The 23,818-nt window shown below is 54.4% G+C and overlaps 9 protein-coding genes across 9 annotated transcripts; 5 read left to right on the forward strand and 4 right to left on the reverse strand.

Moving 5' to 3' along the window:
- Positions 1 to 135: 135 nt before the first annotated feature.
- On the forward strand, positions 136 to 3,990 carry PUNSTDRAFT_44349 (uncharacterized protein; the record flags this gene model as incomplete). Its single annotated transcript, XM_007383449.1, has 11 exons — positions 136 to 442; positions 539 to 708; positions 758 to 997; positions 1,049 to 1,516; positions 1,564 to 1,666; positions 1,720 to 1,871; positions 1,924 to 2,602; positions 2,650 to 2,756; positions 2,925 to 3,310; positions 3,361 to 3,935; positions 3,980 to 3,990. The coding sequence occupies 11 exons, from the start codon at positions 136 to 138 to the stop codon at positions 3,988 to 3,990; spliced, it is 3,198 nt and encodes a 1,065-aa protein (XP_007383511.1).
- A 189-nt stretch (positions 3,991 to 4,179) lies between these two features.
- On the reverse strand, positions 4,180 to 6,012 carry PUNSTDRAFT_86865 (tubulin beta chain). Its single transcript, XM_007383450.1, has 7 exons — positions 5,941 to 6,012; positions 5,861 to 5,876; positions 5,529 to 5,792; positions 5,395 to 5,475; positions 4,958 to 5,335; positions 4,385 to 4,898; positions 4,180 to 4,330 (listed from the first exon to the last, which is right to left on the reverse strand). The coding sequence occupies exons 1-7, from the start codon at positions 5,971 to 5,973 to the stop codon at positions 4,279 to 4,281; spliced, it is 1,338 nt and encodes a 445-aa protein (XP_007383512.1). The 5' UTR covers positions 5,974 to 6,012; the 3' UTR covers positions 4,180 to 4,278.
- A 474-nt stretch (positions 6,013 to 6,486) lies between these two features.
- On the forward strand, positions 6,487 to 8,635 carry PUNSTDRAFT_133991 (uncharacterized protein; the record flags this gene model as incomplete). The annotated part of the gene is made up of 6 exons (XM_007383451.1): positions 6,487 to 6,779; positions 6,833 to 6,927; positions 6,981 to 7,498; positions 7,558 to 8,028; positions 8,091 to 8,339; positions 8,405 to 8,635. The coding sequence occupies 6 exons, from the start codon at positions 6,487 to 6,489 to the stop codon at positions 8,633 to 8,635; spliced, it is 1,857 nt and encodes a 618-aa protein (XP_007383513.1).
- Positions 8,636 to 9,785: 1,150 nt separating this feature from the next.
- Positions 9,786 to 11,092, forward strand: PUNSTDRAFT_44352 (RmlC-like cupin; the record flags this gene model as incomplete). The annotated part of the gene is made up of 7 exons (XM_007383452.1): positions 9,786 to 10,095; positions 10,152 to 10,160; positions 10,216 to 10,231; positions 10,440 to 10,540; positions 10,599 to 10,651; positions 10,708 to 10,796; positions 10,864 to 11,092. The coding sequence occupies 7 exons, from the start codon at positions 9,786 to 9,788 to the stop codon at positions 11,090 to 11,092; spliced, it is 807 nt and encodes a 268-aa protein (XP_007383514.1).
- Positions 11,093 to 11,576: 484 nt separating this feature from the next.
- Positions 11,577 to 13,359, reverse strand: PUNSTDRAFT_126081 (alpha-ketoglutarate-dependent taurine dioxygenase). The gene is made up of 11 exons (XM_007383453.1): positions 13,134 to 13,359; positions 12,978 to 13,073; positions 12,758 to 12,920; positions 12,662 to 12,707; positions 12,596 to 12,608; positions 12,502 to 12,541; positions 12,421 to 12,439; positions 12,148 to 12,363; positions 12,018 to 12,089; positions 11,881 to 11,961; positions 11,577 to 11,825 (listed from the first exon to the last, which is right to left on the reverse strand). Exons 1-11 carry the CDS (start codon positions 13,326 to 13,328, stop codon positions 11,648 to 11,650), a joined length of 1,119 nt encoding a protein of 372 aa, XP_007383515.1. The 5' UTR covers positions 13,329 to 13,359; the 3' UTR covers positions 11,577 to 11,647.
- A 759-nt stretch (positions 13,360 to 14,118) lies between these two features.
- On the forward strand, positions 14,119 to 15,101 carry PUNSTDRAFT_143525 (uncharacterized protein; the record flags this gene model as incomplete). The annotated part of the gene is made up of 2 exons (XM_007383454.1): positions 14,119 to 14,670; positions 14,744 to 15,101. A coding segment is annotated over one exon (320 nt), but the record flags the coding sequence as incomplete, so codon positions are not given.
- A 43-nt stretch (positions 15,102 to 15,144) lies between these two features.
- Positions 15,145 to 16,716, forward strand: PUNSTDRAFT_126082 (RmlC-like cupin). The gene is made up of 9 exons (XM_007383455.1): positions 15,145 to 15,525; positions 15,583 to 15,591; positions 15,652 to 15,667; positions 15,728 to 15,732; positions 15,798 to 15,813; positions 15,869 to 15,969; positions 16,028 to 16,080; positions 16,136 to 16,224; positions 16,283 to 16,716. Exons 1-9 carry the CDS (start codon positions 15,204 to 15,206, stop codon positions 16,509 to 16,511), a joined length of 840 nt encoding a protein of 279 aa, XP_007383517.1. The 5' UTR covers positions 15,145 to 15,203; the 3' UTR covers positions 16,512 to 16,716.
- Positions 16,717 to 16,880: 164 nt separating this feature from the next.
- PUNSTDRAFT_68068 (uncharacterized protein) lies at positions 16,881 to 18,977 on the reverse strand (the record flags this gene model as incomplete). Its single annotated transcript, XM_007383456.1, has 1 exon — positions 16,881 to 18,977. A coding segment is annotated over one exon (2,097 nt), but the record flags the coding sequence as incomplete, so codon positions are not given.
- Positions 18,978 to 21,515: 2,538 nt separating this feature from the next.
- Positions 21,516 to 23,808, reverse strand: PUNSTDRAFT_102322 (glycoside hydrolase family 16 protein). Its single transcript, XM_007383457.1, has 7 exons — positions 23,637 to 23,808; positions 23,521 to 23,581; positions 22,884 to 23,464; positions 22,705 to 22,832; positions 22,371 to 22,650; positions 22,227 to 22,311; positions 21,516 to 22,173 (listed from the first exon to the last, which is right to left on the reverse strand). The coding sequence occupies exons 3-7, from the start codon at positions 23,023 to 23,025 to the stop codon at positions 21,675 to 21,677; spliced, it is 1,134 nt and encodes a 377-aa protein (XP_007383519.1). The 5' UTR covers positions 23,026 to 23,464; positions 23,521 to 23,581; positions 23,637 to 23,808; the 3' UTR covers positions 21,516 to 21,674.
- Between the last annotated feature and the right edge of the window lie 10 nt (positions 23,809 to 23,818).

The following is a 23,818-nucleotide window of genomic DNA, read 5'->3' on the forward strand; positions in this document are numbered from 1 at the left end:
CTTGTCAACGTTTACACAGAACCAGCTGGGAGAAGCCGAAGAAGGGAAGTCGCGCGTGTCGCGTCGCGTTGACCCGCGGTTGCCTTACGCCGTCTCTTTGGCGATTTCTTGCGATCTTGGTTGTTTTCCATCACTATGTCGTATACTCCGGACACGGATTACGGCGACGGCGGATTTCCAGATAGCTTGCTTTTGAGTGTGCGGGAAGATGAGTCGTGCTTGGAGACAGTAGCAGAGGAAGTGGTTGGCTCTGGTTCGAATGACAACTCTGATTTGGATGAAAATGACTTGTACTCCTGTCTTGACATCGAGGAACTTGCTCAATGGGATGAACCCGACAGCATATCTTCAGGGAAACGGAAGGTCGAGAACACTGACACTCTCGAACGCGAAAATCCAAAGCGAATCCGTGTCGATACTGCAGAACCTCTTGTTGACATCAGTAAGCCCCCTCTCGATCAATCTATTTCCAGTGTATAATCAAGATATCTAACTAATGCCTCCGACATTGCCACCTGTCTCGCTGCCGGGTGCTCAGTAACGGTATTCACTGCTGCTGCGGACAGCGGATGCAGCCGGGACAACCCACCCGTGCATTCAACACCACTTACTACTCCCGAACTAGACGGTTCGGACGATGAATCGGCACCGGCCGATGAGCCACCGCCTTGGACGGGATCCAACCCGGAAGATCGGCCTATATATCTGGTGGGCTTCGTGAAGGATAGTCATTTGTTGTGCTTATTGGTGCATATAGGATGGTGGGATCGGGCCCCGTATTCAGCGATCCATTAATCGATGCCCTTGGGGCGTCCAGTATATGATCGCATATTATCGCAGCAACGGGGCTTTGAAACCAGAGCAGATTACTGCGTCAAAACTAGAAATGCTCCAAGGCACGAACGAAGAAATGGCTCCCAGAGTCCTTGAAGTTCTGAGGGGTACGATCATCGAGGACAGGTTCTCCAGTGCTTACGAGAAGGAACGTGCAACAAGGGTATGATCATATGCAATCAGTCGTCGTGTGTGGTTTCTCATCATTTGTTAGTGCCCGTGGGCGGAGCTCGATCGCGAGTACGCTGCCCTCAGCGAGGACCCTTATGCTTTGGTAGGTGGAAAACGGCAAGAAGTCCCCTACGGAGGCAAGATCGTCTTTCCGGTGAGAGCCCGGAAGCGCAAAGATTCCAACGTTCCAAGGTTCGAACTCGAACGTCCCGAACTTTCGTCGTCGGACGGGTTTCGTCGCGAGTACGGCTCTTCAGCTTTCATTCGCCTGCGACTCGGATCTAGCATGGAATACAAGAAGCTAGGGGAGTTTCTGCATCGACCATTCGTCCTGTGTGGTCGCGTATTTCGCGCCTTTCGTCGCAAGGATGAGAGCGTTTTCCTCATCGAAGTCAATGAAGTGCTTCTCGGTTATGATTCCCCACCTCCGCGATATGGTGACAACTGCCGACCAAAGTCGTTTTTTGACTTCCTGGACTCTCACAATCCTCGTTCACTCAACAACAAACAGGTACCATGATCCTTTGCAACACTATACGTCTGCTTATCCTCTTCTAGAATGCGGCCAAATATGGTGCTCGCTTCGACTTGAAGCTCAGCAACTCGGTTGTTGCCTGCGTACTCGAAAGATCAAACATTATATTCATGCCAGAGGATGAGAGTATGTCCAAAGTCGTTGTCCCTCCCAGGATTCTAACCGACTACTGTTCATAGTATCACCAGCCGCAAATGGTTCGTCAGATGCAAAGTACGTGATGACGGATGGATGCGGCTACGGTAATCGAGCTCTGTTCGAAGCCGTTAAGGCGGTCTTGAACCTGGATTCGTGCCCAACTGTTGTGCAGATGAGATTAGCGGGGAGCAAGGTGAGTTTGGTAGAACAACTGTTGGCGGTAAAATGATGTACGTACTTGGCAGGGTCTCCTGATACTTCATCCTGGGCCGGAGGCGTACGCTTGCAGTCAACCTCAAGCATGGTTGCGACCGTCTCAAGTGAAGATCAAGTACACTGAAGCCCAGCTTGAAAACCCGTCTCGGCGAAGTCTGGACATTCTTCGTCTCGGACATCTCCGTACCCCATCAAGGGCATCTACCGAGGTTCTGATCGTTTGGTCAGACAACGGAGTACCGGCTACAGCGATTACTGCCCATCTTCAGAGGATGCTGCAAGAACTCACGAACACACTCACTGACTTCGACAGACCAAACGCTATGCGGAATCTCTGGTACCAGATTGCTAAGGCTAGAAGTGTGCTTTCACAGCGCCGGGCTCGCTATGCTGCTGGCGAAGCTCGTGCGCTGGGACTGGGCTCATATGACTACGTCGAAGAAGACGACGGCGACGACGGCGGTGATGGTGATTTTGACCCGGCCTTCCATGAGCAGTCGGCGGCTTGGTGGCCGGACGAGATCAGTGGTAGTCCGTCAACGCTGGAGGAAACGGTGATGGCGCTCCTCGATTCAGGCTTCACACCGGCATGTGGGGTGCTCGCGTCGAAGCTTGACAATGTCATTCGATCCATCCTGATGAACTTTGTCAAACCACCGCGATTCAAGATTGAACTGCCGATGTCATGCACGGCCTTCATCACACCAGGTATGTCACTGTACAATCATTACTGGACATCGCTTAGTCTGGAGTAGATCCAACTGGGACCCTCGACCCGGGAGAGATATTCATTCGCAGCTCGCATGACAATGTCATTGGCTTGGACGGAATAAAGACAGATACCATTATCGGCGAAGTACTGGTAGGTGCAGAATGAAGTCAGTCCCCCCTAGAAGCAGCCTTTACAAATGCGTCTCCTATAAGATCACTCGAAATCCCTGCAAACTTCCGACCGATGTCCGCAAAGTGAGCAATCTGCGAAGAATATCATCTGATCATCTGATCATCCGTTCTTACCGTCATATATCAGGTCAAGGCCGTTTACCGGCCTGCCTTACACCGGTACACCAATCAGATTGTCATTTCGGTCAAGGGCGATCGCTCACTCGCCAGTATCCTTGCGGGAGGTGACTACGATGGCGATAAATGCTTTGTGACCTGGGATCCGGCGATTGTGGAGCCATTCAAGAATGCGCACCTTCGATATGCTGATCCGCCGGACGGTTTCGAGGACGCGTTCGAGAAGAACCCCATATCCGTGGCCGAGCTTGAGCCCGCCTCCATCCGAGACTGGCAACGATACCTGCTCGCCCTCGACAGCCACAGAGACATGGTCGGCATATTTTCTAAGCGCCACACCCTGGCCATTTACCTGTATGGCTTGAGACACCAGACAACACGTTTCTTATCGCACATGTGAGTTGCATTTACCGTGACTGACTGCCCGAAGACTCATGATCGATCAGGTTTGCGTACATACTAGATAGCGACAAGAACGGGAAGAAGATTCATCCTACAACGCGCACGAAGTACGACAATATGTTCAGAGGGAAAGGGGTACCCAAGTGGACCGTCGCCGAATCCGAGCACAACCGTGATGATGGCTTCCTTATCCCTGAACACGAGCAGATAGTCATCACGGATCAGGAACGAGAGCGCCTGTATAAAAGGCGTGACAGATTTATCATGGACGAGGTGGTCAAAGCCGCACATCAAGAGAAGAAGAGGTGCCTCCAGATCATCGACAACCGGTTCGCGGAGTATCCAGCGACTTGGGACGCAGATTTGCTCGCGCCATGGGATGATGCTGAAAGGCGCTCAAGGATGAAGAAGGACGGCACACTCGAGAGTGCTTTGCAGGCCATCAAGGAGCATGTCAAGAAAGTCGCCGAAAAGCATGGCCAGCAAATCAACCCGAAATCCAAGGACCACCGATTCTTCACGAAAAAGCCGATTACCGAACGACAGGACATCCTTCGGGGGCTCTCGAAAATGTTCCACTCGGAATTGCAGCTCACCGAGAGCCAACAGCTCGAGTTTGGTATCGGCGAACTCTCGAGGATCACTGCATCGTGCGTTTACAAGTACGACTGTGAGCGCCGAATGGGAAAGAAAACACCTTGGTCTCGGCTGCCCTGGGACGTTGCGTTCCGTGACCTATGTCATATCAAGGCAGAAGCGATAGGGATCAAGCCCATGATCCAAGAGTTTTACGATGGTATGGCTGTTGAACGGCCGAGATGAACCAACCATTGTACTTGCTTTGTTGCTTCGTTTGCTGTAGGGCGCATATGTAGTACGATTAATCATGATGGCATTCATGTACAATACTCCAAACGTCAACGAATCCAGGATATATGAGCAAATGAATGAAATCTGCACATCTACTGCTCCTCCTCGAGAACCTCCTCCTCGTATTCGCCCTCATCTTCGGCGCTGAGGAGCCAAGGTCAGCTCAAGAAAGGGGGAAAGCACAATGGTAAGGCTCACGTGGCGTCCTGGTACTGCTGGTACTCGGCGACCAGGTCCTGCATGTTGGACTCGGCCTCGGTGAACTCCATCTCGTCCATGCCCTCCTGGGTGTACCAATGCAAGAAAGCCTTGCGCTTGAACATGGCCGTGAACTGGTCGGAGACGCGCTTGAACAGCTCCTGGATGGCGGTCGAGTTGCCGAGGAAGGTGACGGCGATCTTCATCCCGCGCGGCGGGATGTCGCACTGCGCGGTGAGGACGTTGTTCGGGATCCACTCGACGAAGTAGGCCGAGTTCTTGTTCTGCACGTTCTGCATCTGCTCCTCGACCTCCTTCATCGAGACCTTGCCGCGGAAGATGGCGGCGACGGTGAGGTACCGCCCGTGCCGCGGGTCGGAGGCGGCCATCATGTTCTTCGCGTCGAACATCTGCTGGGTGAGCTCGGGTACGGAGATGGCCCGGTATTGGGCGCTGCCTCGGGCGGTGAGCGGCGCGAAGCCGGTCATGAAGAAGTGAAGACGGGGGAAGGGAACTGCGAGGAACGCGTGAGAATGCGCACGAGCGCTGGCGAAAGTCTGAGGAGCAGCGTACCCATGTTGACGGCGAGCTTGCGGAGATCCGAGTTGAGCTGGCCGGGGAAGCGGAGGCAGGTCGTGATGCCAGACATGACGACCGAGACGAGGTTGTTGAGGTCGTCGTAGGTCGGCATGGATAGCTTGAGGGTGCGGAAGCAGATGTCGTAGAGCGCCTCGTTGTCGATGCAGAACGTCTCATCCGAGTTTTCGACGAGCTGGTGGACGGAGAGCGTCGCGTTGTAGGGCTCGACGACGGTGTCGGAGACCTTGGGCGAGGGCACGACCGAGTACGTGCACATCATGCGATCGGGGTACTCCTCGCGGATCTTGGAGATGAGCAGCGTGCCCATGCCGGCACCGGTACCACCGCCAAGGGAGTGGGTGATCTGGAAGCCTGTCAAACGCGTTCGCTTTAGATACGTGTTTAATGGGTCATGATTTGCAGACGCGTACCCTGGAGAGCGTCACAGCCCTCAGCCTCCTTGCGGACGACGTCCAAAACCGAGTCGACAAGCTCGGCACCCTCGGTATAATCTACGCGAAGGGGTGAGCGCGTTTCGGATTAACGAGGACGCGTCGCGACTCACGGCCCTTCGCCCAGTTGTTGCCCGCGCCGCTCTGGCCGAAGACAAGGTTGTCGGGGCGGAACAGGTTTCCGAGCGGGCCAGAGCGGATGGAGTCCATGGTACCGGGCTCGAGGTCGACGAGGACGGCACGGGGGACGTACTTGTTGGAGCCGACCTCATTGTAGTACACGTTCACGCGTTCGAGCTGGAGGTCGCTGTTGCCGCGGTAGACGCCATCGCGCTCGATGCCATGTTCATCCGAAACGGTCTCCCAGAAGCGGGTACCTGGGATGAAGGCGTCGTCGTCAGCGTCGATGCACGAGGCGCGCACGAGGATAGAGAAAGGGACGTACCGATTTGGTTGCCGCACTGGCGGAGCGGGGCAGGGCGCGTTAGACGGTGGGCGACGCGTTGAACGACGAGGAGGACGTACCTGGCCGGTCTGGAGGTGGACGATCTCGCGCATGGTGTTGACGACGACGGACGGGTGGAGGACTCAAGTCGGTTTTCGTGCACGTGTAGCGACCTATCAGACGATTTCTGGGGATGGTCATTGTTTGTCCTCGCAAAGATCCGGCTACCACCATCCTCTCTCTTCTTTTGTTGCGCGTATTCAATGCTCGCCCTGGGCGATATGCGTTTTGACTCGCAAGAAATATTTCATACTCTCAATATCGCTCGGCCTGAGTCAGAACTATCCCGAAGAAATACGGGCCAACGGCAGTGATCTATCATAGCTGTACTGGGAAGACTCACGTACATGCAATGGCGGGCAGAACTGGATCGGTCTTCCTTGTTTGCTAACCCAATGGGACGTTTCTATCAACGATATGACTCCCAAGAGTCGTATGAAGCATGGTCTTACACGCAAGGATATGTGGCCAGATTTTCACTGGTGAGTGCACCGTACGGTTTGCAGGCTATGACCTCATCGTGGCATCCGATTTCGGGTACCCTTTGACATTCTACCTCCTCCATCATGACCACCTATATACGGGCTCTCGTCTCCGGCAACAAGGCTCGCTTTCGCGATGAAACCCTCAACGTCGACCTCGATCTCGCCTACATCACCGACCGCGTACTCGTGATGGGGTACCCTGCCACCGGGCTCGAGGGCCTTTACCGCAACCGCCGCGAGGACGCGAAGCGCTTTCTCGACCACCGCCACGGAAACGATTACTGGATCTTCAACTTCTGCCCCGTGTCCGAGAACTCGTATCCGGCCAGCTTCTTCGATGGGCGGGTGAGCCGATATCCTTTCCCGGATCATCAGTGAGTAAATCTGGATCTGTCTGAGGCAACCCCAGATGGTTGATTACGAACAGCGCTCCGCCGTTGGCGATCCTGCCTCTCGTTGCTCGGGAGATGAGAGCCTGGTTAGACGGATCGCCTGAGCGCGTCGCAGTACTCCACTGTAAAGGTGCGCCCCCTTTGACTTGCCAAGACAGTTCATTCGTCAACGCGCCTCGATAGCTGGGAAGGGTCGATCGGGAACCATGGCCTGCGCGTACCTACTGTCCTTGGACGTCTCTCCGACTCCGCCACGATTGCAACGCAGCGTAGCCCCTAAAGACTGGGTGCGGCAACGCGCCGACGAGTGGATGGAAGTCATGCCTGCCGACGCGGACGCCGATCAGGTCGAAGCCATTGAGACCGAGGAGAAGACGGGAGGGGACTCGGTTAACCAGCTCGATACGAGACCTCCTTCTGCTTCCTCAGGGACCCAGAACATCGAGAATGGAGAGCCTGGATCCGACGCTCCCGTCTCGAGTGGTCAGGGTCTCGATGCTCCTCAAGCCGAGACGCCACGAGAGATGTCAGTCTCGAGCATGGAGTCCACTGGTTCTTCCGCAAGCACTGTCAAGAACAAGACCGTTGCATCACCTCTTCTACAGGAGGTCCTTGCACTCCATACCTCTCGACGCATGCGACCAACCAAGGATACCGAGAAGCCAGGAAAACCCGGCGTATCGATCCCAAGCCAAAGACGCGTACGTCCTCTTCGCCCTTCCCTCATCCTATCGCTCATCTTGTCCCCTTCGCGTCGCAGTGGCTTCATTACTGGTCCCTCGTCCTCGCTCATGCAGCCCCTGCCAGCTTTTGGACAATCCCGCCCAGCCCACCGCGCAAAGCGCGCATCACCCGCCTTGTTCTCCGCACCCGCGAGCCCTCCAACCTCAAGATGTCGCTCGTCCGCGCGGCGAACGCCGTTGTCGGCCGCACGGGCATGGCGAAGACCCGCACGCACCAAGGCCAGGTGTGGGCATCCCTCGCGCGGTACGATGACGTGCTCGTGCGCACGCTGGAGGGCTTGGAGCGCGCTACGCGCTCGGAGGACGGGATCATGGGCAAACGCAAACCCGGGAGTGAGACAGAGGAGGTGGAGGGATGTACGGTTGGGAACGTATTTGGGGACGCGAGGTGGGATAAGGAGAAGATGGTGCGGAGCTTCGCGAGGATGGGGATTGGGTTGAACGGCACACCTGAGGAGCGGGGGGTCGTCAAGGCGGAGAGCAAGGAGGTAATGCGGACTTTGCATTTTCTCTATGCCCTGCACCTCCATCTGACTGTGTGCAATGTCAGGACGGGAAGCACTACGTGCATACCCTTCGCCCACTCTCGGACGCAAGTTGGGTCAAGATCAAGAAGCAGATTAACGACGACAACGACGCGCAGCCCGATACAGACTCGGTTGCTGCTCCTGGTGCCTACCCTGACAGCGACCCCGAGACGGACGTCGACACCACCAGTACGCGATCGACAAAGAACGCGCCTGACGGCATAGTGGTAGAGGCGAACCGCGAAGTTCGCATCAAGTTATACATTGGACAGGTGAGTTTGGCGGCATGGCCACTCGACGATACCGACTGACGACGGACGATGCACCGTACTGGCAGATCTTCATGGGGTGGTTCTGGTTTATCCCTGTCTTCTACCTATCAGATCCGTCCTCGGGTTCGACGGCTGTCCGATTCGTCCTCTCGCGCAAGGAGCTCGACTTTCCTTTGGGAGCGGGCGAGGCTATAATCGACATTGCGATAGAAATAGAATGGCTATCTCGAGCGGAAGCGTCCACGACCGTCGAGCAAAGTTCGCAGCCACAGCAAGCGACTGAAGTCAGCCTATAGCGCGGCGTGTATTATATGTGCGTTTGTAGGATTTGTCGCTCGATATAGCCGCCCAATGGTTATCATCTTCAACTGACGCTCATTCGAAGCCTTGTCTGCTGTACCGTGTGTCGCGCATTCACGTCGGTCCCATGGAGCAATGTGGTGTTCACGCCTGCCTGGCACATCTCATGAACCCGAGGAACTCACCTTCCTGGTTTGCCCACCGGCACCTTGGACTAGGATTCACACCCTCCGCCGAACCCATCCGGTCGCTATCGTACCCGGGAACAATTGTCCGTGAGAAAGAATACACCATATTGACCATGCGGGTCTCACCAGCAAGCAAAGGATCACTCTCGTGGGCGAATTCGGTCAATAAGCCTGCGATTTTCGACTTCGCGCCTCGGACAAAGCTTGGAGACTCTTAAGTGCCGCTCTAACTCCACCAACGCTTCGTCGTTGCAGATCCTCGGTCGCTGGAGTCTCGGAGCCGTTAACCTTGCTACCGGAACAATGTCGTCACCCCGGCCGGAACGCGCAACTCCGAGGCGTTGCGGAAGCGCTGACTTCGCGCTTGCGAACTGCGACCGGGCTGCGCTCGATGAGATCCCAGCGGGTCTTCCTTACAGGATCATGTCCTCGGCAGCCCAAAGAGGTGACCCGGCACGCTTGATAATGCGTAATCGCTGCAGCTTGGTTGGCCCGTATGGCTCGGAACGCCTTGTTCTATTCCAGTCCTGGACGCAAATAGCATTGTGCACCTCGAAATGGCAAGGATTCGCCATGAATCTTCAATATAGTTCGAGTTCACCGTTCGTCCCTGCATGCTCGATTTGTCATTTTTTGTGTACGCTTGACCGTCCCGCCTCATAGCCGCGTGTTACGTCGTCGGGTATGATACCGGCGCGGTGCCAGGAATAGCGAGAGCGTCCATGTCCCCATCGCAGCTGACCGATTACGGAGCTGTACCTACCACACCTCCAAGTCATGATACGTCATCTTGCACCCGGAGCACCCGCTCGAAACGATAGTTCGCCCGTGCGGAGGCCCTAGTTCCCATCGACATGGGTATAAAGTCTTCAGCAAAGCAACCAGAGCAAGACGGACGGAGACCGCCCGCTGAAGTTCACCGCCTTCGTCGTCTCACAACCAGAAGCGTTCCGTCATAATGCGTCTCGCTCAATCCACCCTCTTCGCGGCCTCCTTGGCCTGCAGCATCGTTCCTCCCGCTCTGTCGGCTCCTCTCACCTCCCTTCCCCGATTCCTCTTCGCCAGAAGCGGGGATGACCTCTCTCGTCAACTCATCGACCAGCCTACTGCTCTGGATCGTTTCATGCTCCTAAACACATCCGTCAATAACTTTATCTTCAACTTCTTCGACAACTCGAGCACAACCCCCGGACCGGATGGTAGCATCGTCCTAGCGACGGCTGAGAACTTCCCGAGCACAGTCGGCAATGGCGTGGCTATGGGTGTTGGTAAGCAGTATCATGAATGACACTTCGGATAGCTTGCTGATAATTGTCTTGTACAGGATCCATGGGTGAGACATATTCTTGCGTGTTACTGGAATCATTCTAATCCCCTAACGTGTATAGGACCGTGTGGATTGAAGTGAGTCATTCTCTCAGTCCTTCGAGCATATGGTGCTAACTTTCGCCGTGTGTTTTCAGCGTTCGTGAGTGTCACTTATATATATATATGTATTTTCCTCGAACGTTCGCTCAACTGCTCCTCATCCTCGACTCTTAGCGCATCTCCATCCAAGGTACCATCAGCGATATTTATCACGATCGTGCCCTAGCTGATATGATATTGTCAGGGCGTCTGAGGTACTCTTCGTCTCCACAGGCAACTTGGTATTCGGCCAGATCCAAGAGAACGGCGCGACATTTGTGACTGGTATGCTCAACACCGGTGAAGGTACGCCACTTTCACAAACAGCATTCTGCACCTCTCTGACCAATGTGTCACCTGATAGCGACGGTGTTCCCCCAGGGCTCAATCCATTTCCAGCAGAACACTGGTTGCGACGTGCGCTCAATCCGCTGTCCGCTTTCTGAGCTTGCCTCATACATCACACTCTACAGCCTGCTCAATTCATCGCCGGTTTTGGCTCTGAAGATCCCGGTCGTCTCGACATCGCCCCGGCGCTCTTCCAAGACCTCCCGGCATCAATGTACGCTATCTAGCTTCTCTCCTATTGCGATGTTCATGGTCGTCTCATTGCATTCTACCTTCCCTAGCGTGAACGCAACGCTCGGCGGCATCGGCGTCCAGGAAGTCTCGGAAGTTGCCGCCATGATTCCGCTCGATGTCGCGTTTGGAACCCAGGCCTGCCTCGACCGCTGCAACATAACCCGGCCAGGTCAATGGACCTCTGAAGCGATCGCGGAGGCCAAGCGACAGTTCGACGAGTTCATGAAGCAGGGACCAGTCAAGCCTGCCGACTTCAAAGGACTGCCTTCTCACTGAGAGCCGAGCGCGGTTGCAGGTCGTAGAATGTAGAAAGACAATATATTTATTCCCGGCCTACTGCCGACCTTCTTGTGGCAGATTATTGCAGGGTCATTCGCAGTATTCTGGTTTTCAGTATCTGTACACCATAAGTTTGTGGTACAGATCACCTGGAGTAATTATCGTGAAACGTGTTTATTGCGCCTTCGGCGTGCAGTTTCCAACTGATAGATTGCCATTTTTATTGATCCAGGCCCCGCTACTATCTCTTTGCAAGCCTCATAAAACCTCGTACAAAGGCAAACCAGAAAACAATCTCGATAATGCCTGTTTCGCATCGAAGTTTATGCATGCAAATACCACGATCCCAAGTATGCACACGTTGACATTGCCAGGTGATAGCGATACCGTGTCCAGACGAAACATGCTCCCTTTCGACGATAAGGCATTCTATACCCACGCATCGCACGATTCTCCGAGACAGGACATCGAATTCTGCATCATGATACACCTGTTGTACACCGCTCTCGCTCCATACTAGTCTTTACACTCAGGTTAGCGGTCCGCTAGTATTCAATATACGATTTCCTTCTTGGGTAAGAAGTCCTCCGGCTTGTCCAGCCCAAGAGCCTCACGGCGCGACTTCGACTGCGGATCGAAGTAGGGCACCTCCGCAAGCGAGGACACGCGAGTACCATGACGAGGCTCGTGGCCCTCGTAATCGAACACGGCAGCGTGGATGGAGATGCGGCTTCGTAGTGAAACGACATTAGGAAAGATCAACACTGAATAGCGTAGCAACCTACTTGTCCCACAAGGCGGACGTCCTGGGAGTCCATTTGAAGCGTACTTGGATGTCCAAAGAGCGCTCATAGACATCGAAGAGGCTGTGATATAGAGGTTGTTATAGGACGCTACGGCGGACGAGTTGACTGTGCCTCACTAGTCTAGAATGAACTTGCTCTCCGCAGGCTCGAAGCCGACGATACGCAGCGTAAACACGCGGTTCACGAACCTATATTCCAAATCAATCAGCGGGTCGGCAATAGGCGTGGTGTAAACGACGATCGTACAAGCTTTTCCAGCCCGTCGCTGGGTGAGTGCGCACAAGGGGGTGCACACGCTCTATCGGAACGAGCGGACCGTCGGGGTCTTCAGGGTTCTTGTACGAGTGGGCAGAGCGGTAGACAGCCTGTAGACCATCGATCTTGGCGCGGAATGCGGGGGACAGCTTGTCATAGGCGGAGTATCCCGAAGCCCAGTACGTGTCACCGCCGACAGACGGGATGCTATAGTGCACAGATCAGGTTCTACACCGAAGCGTTTAATATACGGTGGAAACTTACGTGTCGTTGTGGAGGTGAGCTGAAGTTCGAGCAGGGTGTTAACGCACCATTTCACCACATGCAAGCAGAGGAAACACGTACTGATGCCAGGCGGTTGCTTCTCATGAGTGAGATCCGTATGCTATATCGTAGTGAACGTTCAGTTACTATAGTCGTATAGTTGGAGAGGACCAACCCAGTTTTGAGTTCTACAACGCATAGTCAATGAAGATGCGCCGCACATCATGGTGGAGTGGCTTACCCGAAAGGATTCCTAAAACTGATATTCTCCTTCGCAAGCTCAGGCCCTGAGCATGTTCAGAGGCAGTTATATGCACGCAATGGTAGGAACATTCACAAATGATGGAGACGCCTGGAAGACCAGGCACCCGAGCAGCAGTAGGATGCACCTCAATTTCGCCGAAGTAAGCACCCAAGTCACGCTGCTGCTGAGGGGATAGATCCTGGTCGCGGAAGAAGACGACGGTCCTCTCCGCAATAAGGAGAGCAAGCTCATCTTTCTGTTACGTGTATAGCATAGGTAGGTTGTGCTGCGAACGTAAGGGGAGACGACGAACCTGCTGATCCGTCAGCTGCGACAGCTGTAGACCGACGATCTCTGTCCCTATATGCTTGCTGAGATGAATGACCTCCTTAGCAGCGCCGAGTAGAGCCTAACAAATAGAGCAGGTCAGGGGCCGCGGAGAGTATATCGGCATGTTCGATGATCATACTTTCTTCTCGGGATCCGCATTCTTGCCCCTCTCATTGTGAACGCGCTCTTCGTCCCTAACCTGAGCGGCGAGCGTCAAGCTTTTCGGCTTTGGAGGCCACTCGGGGTAGTTAGTCAGGTCAATGCCAGCTTTGACCAGCCGCTCGCGAGACGCCGGAGGCAGTTTATCAGCGACGTTCGTGATTGGGACGGGCATTTTGAGACGTCACAAACGCGGTAGAAGCTTGTAAGGGAGCCGGGAAGTGGGTAGGCGAGTGTGTCTAGCAAGAGCGTTTTTATGCTGACCAGACGCTGCATTGCAATACGACATGATAAGGCGAAATGCAGCTGATCAATCCGTTGCGCCTGACTGATGCAATACAGGAGCATATGAGCGTCCTAGCGCGTCGAGACTGCGCTTGTTGCTTCGCGAAGTGGAATATGCTATTATGGACCTGGATGATGTGCTCTACGCCACGTATGAGCATAATGGCGTGGCATTCCCGGCGAGTGGAGCCAGCAAATAGAGAGTTTCCAGGCAAATAATGGCAGGCGGATTTGAACAAACACCATTGACGCGCATAATTATACTGTCCGGGAAAAGCCCAGCGTACGAAGGTCAACAGTGAACAGGGGTGAACTGGGGGTGAACAGGCCCCGTTCGCGGGGGCGCATCGCCTCACGTGCACAAGCGCGTCGGCCGACGCCGGATTTCCGTAGACATGGTCCCCCACAACACTGCCCTCAGTGTGGTAGCTCACTCGACACCTCGGTAGTGGTACATGGGACTGCCGCGAACTCTCAGCGCCCTGGAACAATCCGAGTGGCGCATCTGTATCAATGAAATGGCTGCCTCACAGCGAAAGTTCGCTATCGTGGCAAGCTACGGCAGGCGGTCTAGCTAAAGCGAAGTGCACGGTAAGTATCTATGCTTTTATGGAGCGCTCATACCGCATACAGCATCTCGGCCCGACTAACGTTTCTCCTCGAAAGCATCGTTGACCTTGTTGGAACACAGCCATTTCACGATGTCGGTCATCATGTTTCTGTCCCATGGGGCAAAGTCTGGCAACGTGCGCCAGTCGTGCGCCTCTTCAAACCTTCGGCCAAGGCATCCGGTGCTATCCGCCGTCGATATTTCCGTTCCGTCGCTGCCGGGAGCGGCTGTACGTGCGAAAGCTCTTCTCAATCTCGCAGATACTTCCGTGTTGATAGCCACTGCGAGCCAACCAGTCCCTCTGCGAGTGATCTGCGGTGCAACGAGCCCGCATCCGTGAATGGTGGTCTTGGACGTCACGCTTTGTGTCCATTCTGTCCGCTCGCATGAGATCAAGCCGCTCAGCGCTCGCATCCAGGAGCGGGTTTTCGGAAGGAATCCGCATGACGACTACAAGGTTAATGCCGTCACCCCCGTTTCGAACGCACCACTCGAGATCTCATCGACGTCATCTTGGGAAGCCCGGCCGTACGTTTGCGAAATGCATCTAGCCAGCTGCGGTGGCTTGATGAGGGACGCAAGCGCATCTTCATTACAGGATGGCCCTGCAACCTGAACCACGGTGAGCCGAGGAGTTTCATACCGCCGCATCACCATCCCTGCTGACTGTAAGTCCGTACTTCGGAACATATAAGCTATGCACGGTCATAGGGCGTATGTCATAACGCGGCAAGGCGAGGCGAATAATCGTCCTGGATCTCCATTACGCTACAAACAAGGTTCATCAAGTGTTCTATAATCCCATCTATTGCCATGCCCTCTGGCGGCTGTATCTCTCCGCCGCATAGCCGCGTGCTACGCTGTCGGTACGTTACCGGCACGGTCCCAAAAATAATGCCACCACCGACGCCGCCATGGCGTCTAGCCCCTATACGGACCTTGCACACACTACTACTCCCCAAAGCCGTGGCGCTTCGTCGTGCACGCGCAGCTCCCGCTCGGAGCGGACCCCTCGGTGATGAGGCGATGCCTCCCACCGCTCCCGATATAAAGGTGAGCTTTTCACCGAGTCGAAAAGAGTGACAGACGGTTGAGTCGCCTTCTTCGAAGCCGTCCACCCCCGTCGTCTTCCCGAGAAGAAAGCGCTCTGCCAATATGCGTGTCGCTCAATTCGCTTTGTTCGCTGCCACCTTGGCCTGCAGTCTCCCCTTCGCTCTTACAGCTCCTCTCACGTCCCCTCCCCGATCCTTCTTCACCAGAAGCTGCAACGCCACATGCGGGCTTGACCTCTCTCATCAACTCGTGGATCAACCTACGGCTCTGGACCGCTTTAAGCTCTTGAACACGTCAAGCAATAACTTTGTCTTCAATTTCTTTGACAACGCGAATGTGCCCGAGGGACCGGACGGTAAGGTAGTCCTTGCTACAGCCGGCAACTTCCCGAGTGCGATTGGAAACGGTGTGGCTATGGGCGTCGGTGAGTCAAATACAAAGTAATGTAAGCAACAGTTGTCTTATTATCGCCATTGTACAGGCTTCATGGGTGAGGATCGACGCACAAATTCATTTCTTGGACGATGCTGATATCATAACATGTGAATAGGACCGTGCGGCCTGAAGTAAGGATCTCCCTAGTTCTCATGAGCTTCGTCTATTAACTCCCGCATTCACTTTGCCAGCGTTCGTGAGTATAATTCCGATATACATGCTCGCTTAGTCCCGGCGTTGATTGTGTTATTCGTGCTTTAGCTCATCTCCATCCAAGGTACCCCAGAGTGGTTTATTCTCGTTGCATTTCCTAGCTAATGATTTCTATCCAGGGCCGGTGAGCTCCTCTACGTCTCTAAGGGCGACTTGGTGTTCGGCACCATCCAAGAGAACGGTGCTAGCTTTGTGACCGGTGTGCTGAAGACCGGAGAAGGTATGGACTACGTTTACGGCTCATCAGATAACCCGGTCTGATTGTTGAAACTCGACAGCGACAATTTTCCCTCAGGGTTCCATTCATTTCCAGCAGAATCTTGACTGTAACGTAGGCGAACCTTCCTCCTATTCGATGGAAACTCATCTCATCTACACGTCGACAGCCCGCCCAATTCATCGCTGCCTTTGGCTCTGAAGATCCCGGGCGTCTCGACATCGCTCCTGCGTTCTTCCAAGACCTCCCTGCAACGATGTATGCTCGCCTACGAGTTCCCCTGTTTGATCACTGACCACGTGGTTGCTTCTCTCAGTGTAAACGCGACGCTCGGGGGCATCGGGGTCAAAGAGGTAGAGGATATCGCTGCTAAGATTCCTCTCAACGTCGCCTTTGGGACGCAGGCATGCCTAGATCGCTGCGGTATCAGCCGGCCTGGCCAGTGGACTGCCGCAGCCATTGAAGAGGCTAAGCGGCAATTCAACCAGTTCATGAGCCAGGGCCCATACGCCCCCGTTGATTTCACGGGCTTACCTTCGCCTTGAAACCCTAGCACGTCCGCTGGATGTCAGATGCAGGACTATTTGGTTTGTATTATATGAACTAGCATAACTGCCGCGCCCTGCACTGTCATAGTATTTATGCATACTCCGAGTCGTTCCAATCGTAATGTTTCCGCCTCGTAGTGTATACGGCTACAACGAGTGCATATCACGGCTTATTCTGCATGGAATACACAAATTTTATACCTCCCGCAGTTCATCGCGTTGATTTCTCCTGCCACAGAAGCAAAATGGATTAGGCACAATGATGCATGGCTAACCACGGACGTCAAGGTTGAAGCATATGAATCATGACTCATCGTGGGTATAGTACCTAGAACTAGCTATAGATAGCGACCAGCTGCTCGTCGATTACAAGCCAATACCTCCATGCATGGAATGCATGTGGTCGTAGATGCCTTTACCTCCAGGAAAGGATTTGGAGCACACCCAACAAATGTGAGTGCGACATACGGTGCACGTCATATGGTGGCACCCGGACACTCTTTCGATGGGAGTCTTGCACCCAGGACATTTCTTGACGTCGTGGGCCGACGCCCACATCTCGAATAGCTTTTCCTGATTTTCCCTTCTCTCTTCGCACCGGACGCCGTCATGCTCCTCGACGTTACAGCTGGGGCAGATATGCGTCAAACAGCAGGGACACTGCACAGGCTCGGAGTTCGGGGGTGCGGTCCGGTAGACATGCGGACACTCTGGTGTCGGGCAGAACTGGAAATCGTCTGAATGCGAATGGATGTGCGCTATGTAGGAAGCTTGAACGATGTCCTCGAATTGGCTCGTTGACAGGACCTCCTGGGCTGTGTCTAAGGGGATGATGCACTCGCATTGGCCTTCGTTCCCTATGCACGTCAACGGGAATAGCTTGTGATCTGTCGTCGCAGAGCTAATATAACTTGCCAAGCAAGATTTGCACCATGAGTGGCTGCATTGCAATGTAACGGGGGAGGTCACTTCGTTGAGACAAGCGGGGCATTCGACCGCGTCCGCGCGAGGGGGTGTTGGGTACCGGGATTCAGCCTTGAGAAGAGCAATTCGAGCATCTTCCAACGCCTCATCGTCACCTCGTAGGATGAATTTCCGTGTCCGTACGTCGAAAAGGGCGTTCTGAGCTCCTAGCTTCTGTTGAAGCTGGTACAATTCCGGGCTCATCAGTAGACCGACGAGGCTTCCGGTCAAAGGGAGAACATGACGTGTCTGGGCTTGCAGCTCAACGATCTTCGCCACAATTTCGTCAGCGGCTTTCCGACGCTCAGCGGACGGACCAAACAGGGATACAGTGCGTCGGAGGCGATCCTTCTGGACTTGAATTTTTGTGTAATTCTCGCCTAACGTGGTCAGGAAACAATGGCCAGGTACGGTATTGAAGAAATCATCCCATGCGATACGGCCATTATGACGAACGGTCTCACCAAGCAAAAGACTCTGGAATTGTGTATTTAGTTTTCCGAGTCCCTTCGAGGTGATACCGACAAGCCTGAAGGTGACGTAACGGAGCGCATCGTTGCGAGGCTCTGGATCGACGAAGAGCCTGGCTTCCCCGCTTTTTGATGTCGCCTCCTGAAGGGCTAGGATGTCGTCGCGCAAAAGCTCGAAGGAGAATTTCGGCAGCGTATGCAACATGAACTGCATGTGACATGCGCGCAGTGACGCCTTTCCAAGAAACTTGTGGTTTGACGTATCCAGCGAAGCAGCAGCGCGTTTGGCCTCTCTAGCGGACGTGAATCTGACGATCGCATGCACCATGCCATCCTTGTATGGTGCGGGCTGTATATCGATGCTCTGAAACCCTTTACTGCGTCTGATCAGTTTTCTGATCCCTTGTTCGGCTTCTTGCTGGGAGATATAACACGGGCGTTCCACTGAGATCCCTTCGGGGGTACCGAACAGCTTCTTGTCGTTGAGCTTTGCGCCGGATGGAAGACCCTTAACGCGAATAGTGTAGGCACCGACGACAGGTAACCCTGTATACAGTTCTGCTGTCAACCATCCGCCTTTCCATTCCAGGTTATTCATGGAGGAGATGACCTTCTCCGCTGCCTTCAATGTCTTGTAGCCTAGGTATGCGGTCTTTTGAGAGGCAGGCCATTCCAGCGAGATTGATGTATCATCGAGTCGGAGGCGAGCATGGTCTGGTTTCGTGTTCATCTTCGCGCTAATCGTGCGCCCGAAATGCATGGAATTGTGCATCGCTAAACAAGCTTGCGCGGCTTCTACAGCGGTGTCATATACTGCGATCGCGTCCATCGTCCTTCCACGACCGGTGCCGGTTGCACGAAGCCTGAGACCGTGCAGACTGCCGAACGGTTCCATGAGCTGATTCACGTCGTTGAGGGTGACTATCATGGGCAGGTTACCCAACACCACGACACAGGATTGATAGCCGCCACGAATGTCCTTGACAGCGAAACCTGGGCCGACGGTTACTTTGATGAAGCCCGGAACAGTGCGTGTGCGGGTCACTTCATGGGGTACGTCAACTACTTTCCGGTGCCTACAGTCAAGTGCGGGTGTAGCCTAATTCGCGGAAGGATCAGTATTTTGTGCTCGGACATCTTTATGACCGCTCACCATCATGGGTGCACGCGAGTAGTCGAGATCTGCATGTTTATACTCGCAAAAATATCCTCTATCGCACTTGCCCCGAAGCCACTGCCAGCAGATTTCAGTGGGTATTGGTCTCCCACGTGATGTAGTATTCTTCGCTGCCCCATTCATACGACCTTGCGAAGGCGCACCACCACTGCCCAACGGAGACGAGATTTTCGAAGAGGAAACTGGAGGTTCTGAAGATCGCTGGGAAAACATCAGTGAGGTTGGACGAAAACTGACGACCATCGACAAACCTCTGGAGGATTGGCTGTCGAGGTCGCAGAACTCCATTCTTCAGCCTCTACCCATCCTTGGAATTCCCAGGACAGAGGCTCTTCACCTATAGATGCACCGTCAACATCATAAGAGGGGGAGTCCAACTTCCGAGGCATCGTCATCATCGATTGCTGTTCCTGACCACGTCGGGCAGTATCTTTCCGTTTTATTTCCGGTGGAAAATGGGGGGCATTTGAATTCTCGATCATATCGCTGGTGTTGTCGCCTTCATCATCTCGTACCCATCCTCCCTTGACGGCCGTATCTTTCCCTGCTTCGACCCATCCCCATCCTGCCTGCCACCCGGCATCTGTCACGTCTGGAGCTTCCAAGCCATTGCTGGGCGCCTCCAGGGCATCGTTTCCCCATCCCGAGTGCACGCCAGACGATGTCGAAGGTGCTTGATAGGTTGACGCTGCTTTCTTGCGATCTCCATGTGGGTAGCCGTTCCGACAACCCCATCCTTGCGGCGAGTGCTTTGAAAGCTCCGAATGATGGAAGCGATTCCAATCCCGTTCAGCGTGCGGCACCGAGCCCTCTCCTACCCCACCACCATCGTCTCCAGATTCCCGCACCCAGCCACCATCAGTGGCTGTATTCACATCGCCGTCGTTACATCCCCATCCGGAAATATCCGCTTGTCGATCTTCGTCCTTCGCGCCCGGATCGTCCCCATCTTCAGCATCTGGAGGCGCGTCCTCCGTGGGTTCCCATCCCTTATTATCCGATTGTACGGAAGCATTGTCCCATCCCGAGGTGGTCTCGTCGTACTGCCAGCCGCTCGGTGCAAGACTATCCTTCTTTACACGACGGGATGTCGGCGTCTGAGTTTGCGATTCATCCGCACCTCCAGTCCATCCGCCTGCATCCCAGTTCGAGTCATCCGCAGGTAGGGTCCACCCTGTATCTGAGTCACCGTGTTGCCCGATATCCGCCGACGTTCTTTCCTCGATGTTGGAATGAGAGGCTGATTGTTGCTCATTTTGGGACCATGCTCCCGAATCCCAATTCGCGCTCGAGCTCCCCGCTAACGGAAACTCTATGGAGTAGACGGAATCTGAGGACGAGGCTCCGTAGGCAGCACGATATTGGTAGGGCGGATACATGTTCGGTCCATACCAAGTTCTTGGGTCTTGCTGCCAAGTGAGATCGGAGCGATGTCCTGTATATGGCTCTTGATTATCCCCAGTACAGCTGGCATCCGGATCGGTATATGCGGGCTTTTCAGTATCGCACCCAACGTCTGCTTCAGCTTCGGAAAACAAGGAAGCCAACTTCTGCTTCCATTGTCCCTCGAACTGCGCCACCAAATCTTGGTAGCGAGGCCGACTTGGAAGTGCATCATCCGAGATAGCATTGACGGCGTCTGGTTCATTCTCAACGCGCAAAGGTTCCGAGTCAACGTCAGCGTGTCCTTCCTTCTGGGCAGTCTCATCCGTAGGGTCTGCGTCTGCAGGGGGGTCTGCCCAACCCGAGTCCCACTGACGACTGGCCTCCTCGAGTTGCTCAGGGTCACCACCTTCGGCACGTGCAGCGAGGGACCCTGGCGAGTGACTATAGAGGCATTGACTGCCCCAGGGACATGTCCCCTTGAGGAAAAGGCTGCAAACCTGCGGGTCACTTCCAGTCACATAGGACGTATTGCGATCCCGATACTTCAGAAAGAGAGTAATCAGATCGCGCCGCTAGGATGCCCGGATATCGTAGAACTCACGTCGATGTATGCGAGTCGAGGTTTAAAGTCGAATGATATACGAAACGAATCCCAATCTTCACTTGCGACCCCAGGAAGCGCTTGATCGCCGTGCGACATGCAGCGGCGTACGTATACAGGTTCAAGGGAGATCTTGACTTGGCAAACGCGACCGATTTGACGTTTGAAGATAGGGATTGGCTCGTTACAGAGTCAAGGGTGACGGACAGTGCATGATCCTCCACGAGAGTCAGCAACTATGAGATGCAAGCCTGCGCGACACAGATGAGTCTTGGGGTGGTTGAGATTGTAGGACCAACGAAGTGGTTGCCTTGGAAGGTCTAGCATTGCAGCACGATGATAGAACGCGAACTCGTGGAGGTTAGACGTAAACCGAATTCCAAACGTCCCGTGACCCGTGTCTTCGAACTTATTTGATATGATTCACACTTTGCTGTCCCCCGAGCGAAGTACGGACCGCTCCCAAGAAGGCGAAATACAAGATGGATCCATCCGTAGTATCGTAATGATGCGTCCGTGATAAATGTCGCAAATTTAACATGAAACTCGCAGCACACCAGCCATTACCAAACAATCAATCCCAGCAAGATACCCCCAAGACTCCAAGGCCACCAACTCGAGGCGCCGAACGGTCGTGCCAGTCGTATCGAAGTTTCACCAGCCGACGACGTCCTCCTCGCCTGATCGTTAGGCGTCGGCGTCGGCCCAACGCCGCCCGTGGTGTACGTCCGTATGTGCGGTATCTCGAAGTAGGCGTCATCGTAGTTGGACCCATCACCGACGACGTTGTCGTTGTAGCATATCCCGGTCGGCCCCGCGTTCGCGCACGTCTCGGCGTACACATCCGGCAGACCCGCCCAGTTGCCGCAGAGCGTGATGTCTAGCACCAACTTCTGCGCGGTGAAGAACTCGGTGATGTTGCAGCTGCCTTGCATGTCGGGCGATGACGGCGCGGCCATGTACGACGCGGAGGGCGGTCCCCATGACGAGATGTCGATGTCTGAGGTCGACGTGGAGGAGGTGATGGACGATGGCACGTTCTTCCGAGGCCAGAACCATATGCTGTGTGATGAATGAGATGAAGTCAGATCAATCGAGAGAACAAAGAAACACACAATATGCCCTGAACATCGAACTGTGTTGCCCAAACCCCACCACCAGCGTTGTTGAAGGCATCACCATAACTCCCAGGAGTCTGTTCTGGAAGATGGGAGAGATTAGCCCCATCTCTACGTATCGATTGTAAGGTCATCGCCCACCTTCAACAGTACAACCTGCAGCAGTCGAGCAATCGGTCTCCGTCGTCTCGCCAGTCTGATATGCTGGTGTCGACTGCAAACATCCGCTCGTCGTGTGCAGTGCCATTTGATTGTGGTCCATGCGATTGATGGCCTCAAGGATGTCGATTTCACCGTCGTTCGGCCAGGTTGGACCCATGGTCCAGAACGCCGGCCAGACCGAGCACCCAAAAGGTAGGTGCACGATGTCGATGATGAACAACGAACCAACGCCATACGTATCTTGGGTCATGATGCGCACCTGAACGACGCCATCAGCATACAACAAGGCACGAAAAGAAGCAAGACGGCCCACCGAGTTACGTTTGTCGCCCATCGTAACGTTGCTCGTATCATCCACCTTCAGGATTGCATTGCCGTTGGCGTTGATGTATGCAAGGTGAGTGGAGTAGGCTTGGTCCCGGTCCAACCACCAGACATCGCCTACATGAACATGTGAGATGAGGAGTTGGAATATCATTGCAACATACGTACCAAGAGTGAGGTTATCCCAATTTCCGAAGAAGTCCCAACGGTCGAAGAACGACAGGCCCGAATACTCCCGGACGAGATTGTAGGCAAGGGCCTGCCTAGCGAGAAGGGGAAACAGAAGTGCAATCGAGCGCATTCTAACCATTAGGAGCAAATTTGATAAGTGTGATATTTTTCGATCGTGGAAGTCGTGCTCGGTCGTGATGAGCAGGTATGAGCACCGGAGGCGACGTCAATGGTCGACGGTGGACGCCTGAACGGAAAGACGACGCGGACGGGTAAAGCGGCGAGACGACGCCGGTGGGTGGGGCAAGTTAAGAGAAGAAGGCAAGAAGGCGGCTCGACTGGGGTGTGGCGCCGACGTCAGAACCGTGCGGCCATATGTACCGTCTGCAGGTGGGGCTGTGATTGGCGTTGGCTCTCGAATGAATCCGTGGTACGTGAGGATAACAGCGGGGATGGGCCAAGCAATGAGATCCCGAGTGCCAGACGGGAACGCTCTATTCTTGCGCAGCGGATGGCACGAGGCAGGACGTCCAAGATCTAGATCCGAGGCTACGTCGAAGTAACGACGTATATACGATCTATGGTACGACATGAGATGCTGCGTGATCAATGGAAGAGGTCGAGTATGGCGCACCGTAATGGACCAGAGCCCTCGGCGGTTCACAAGCGAGCCAATCTTGCTGCCGTTCTAGAGCCTGGACTGCCGCATTCAGCCAGGCAGGGAAGCAGATGAACCGTCTGTATGCTCACAAGCAAATGCTGTCCGCAAGTCGATACCGATGTGCCGGTGATGAACGGAGGCGCTGCTTGACTCGTTTGGGCCCGTTGCCGTTGAAGCCAACGTTCCGCAGAACGTCAACCGCCGAGTCCGATGGGAAGTAAATGGAAAGGTTGCGGCATGTTCGGAAGATTTCGAGGGAGCACACGAGGCT

This window comes from Punctularia strigosozonata, assembly GCF_000264995.1.
Source record: "Punctularia strigosozonata HHB-11173 SS5 unplaced genomic scaffold PUNSTscaffold_6, whole genome shotgun sequence".
Classification (NCBI taxonomy): Eukaryota; Fungi; Basidiomycota; class Agaricomycetes; order Corticiales; family Punctulariaceae; genus Punctularia; species Punctularia strigosozonata.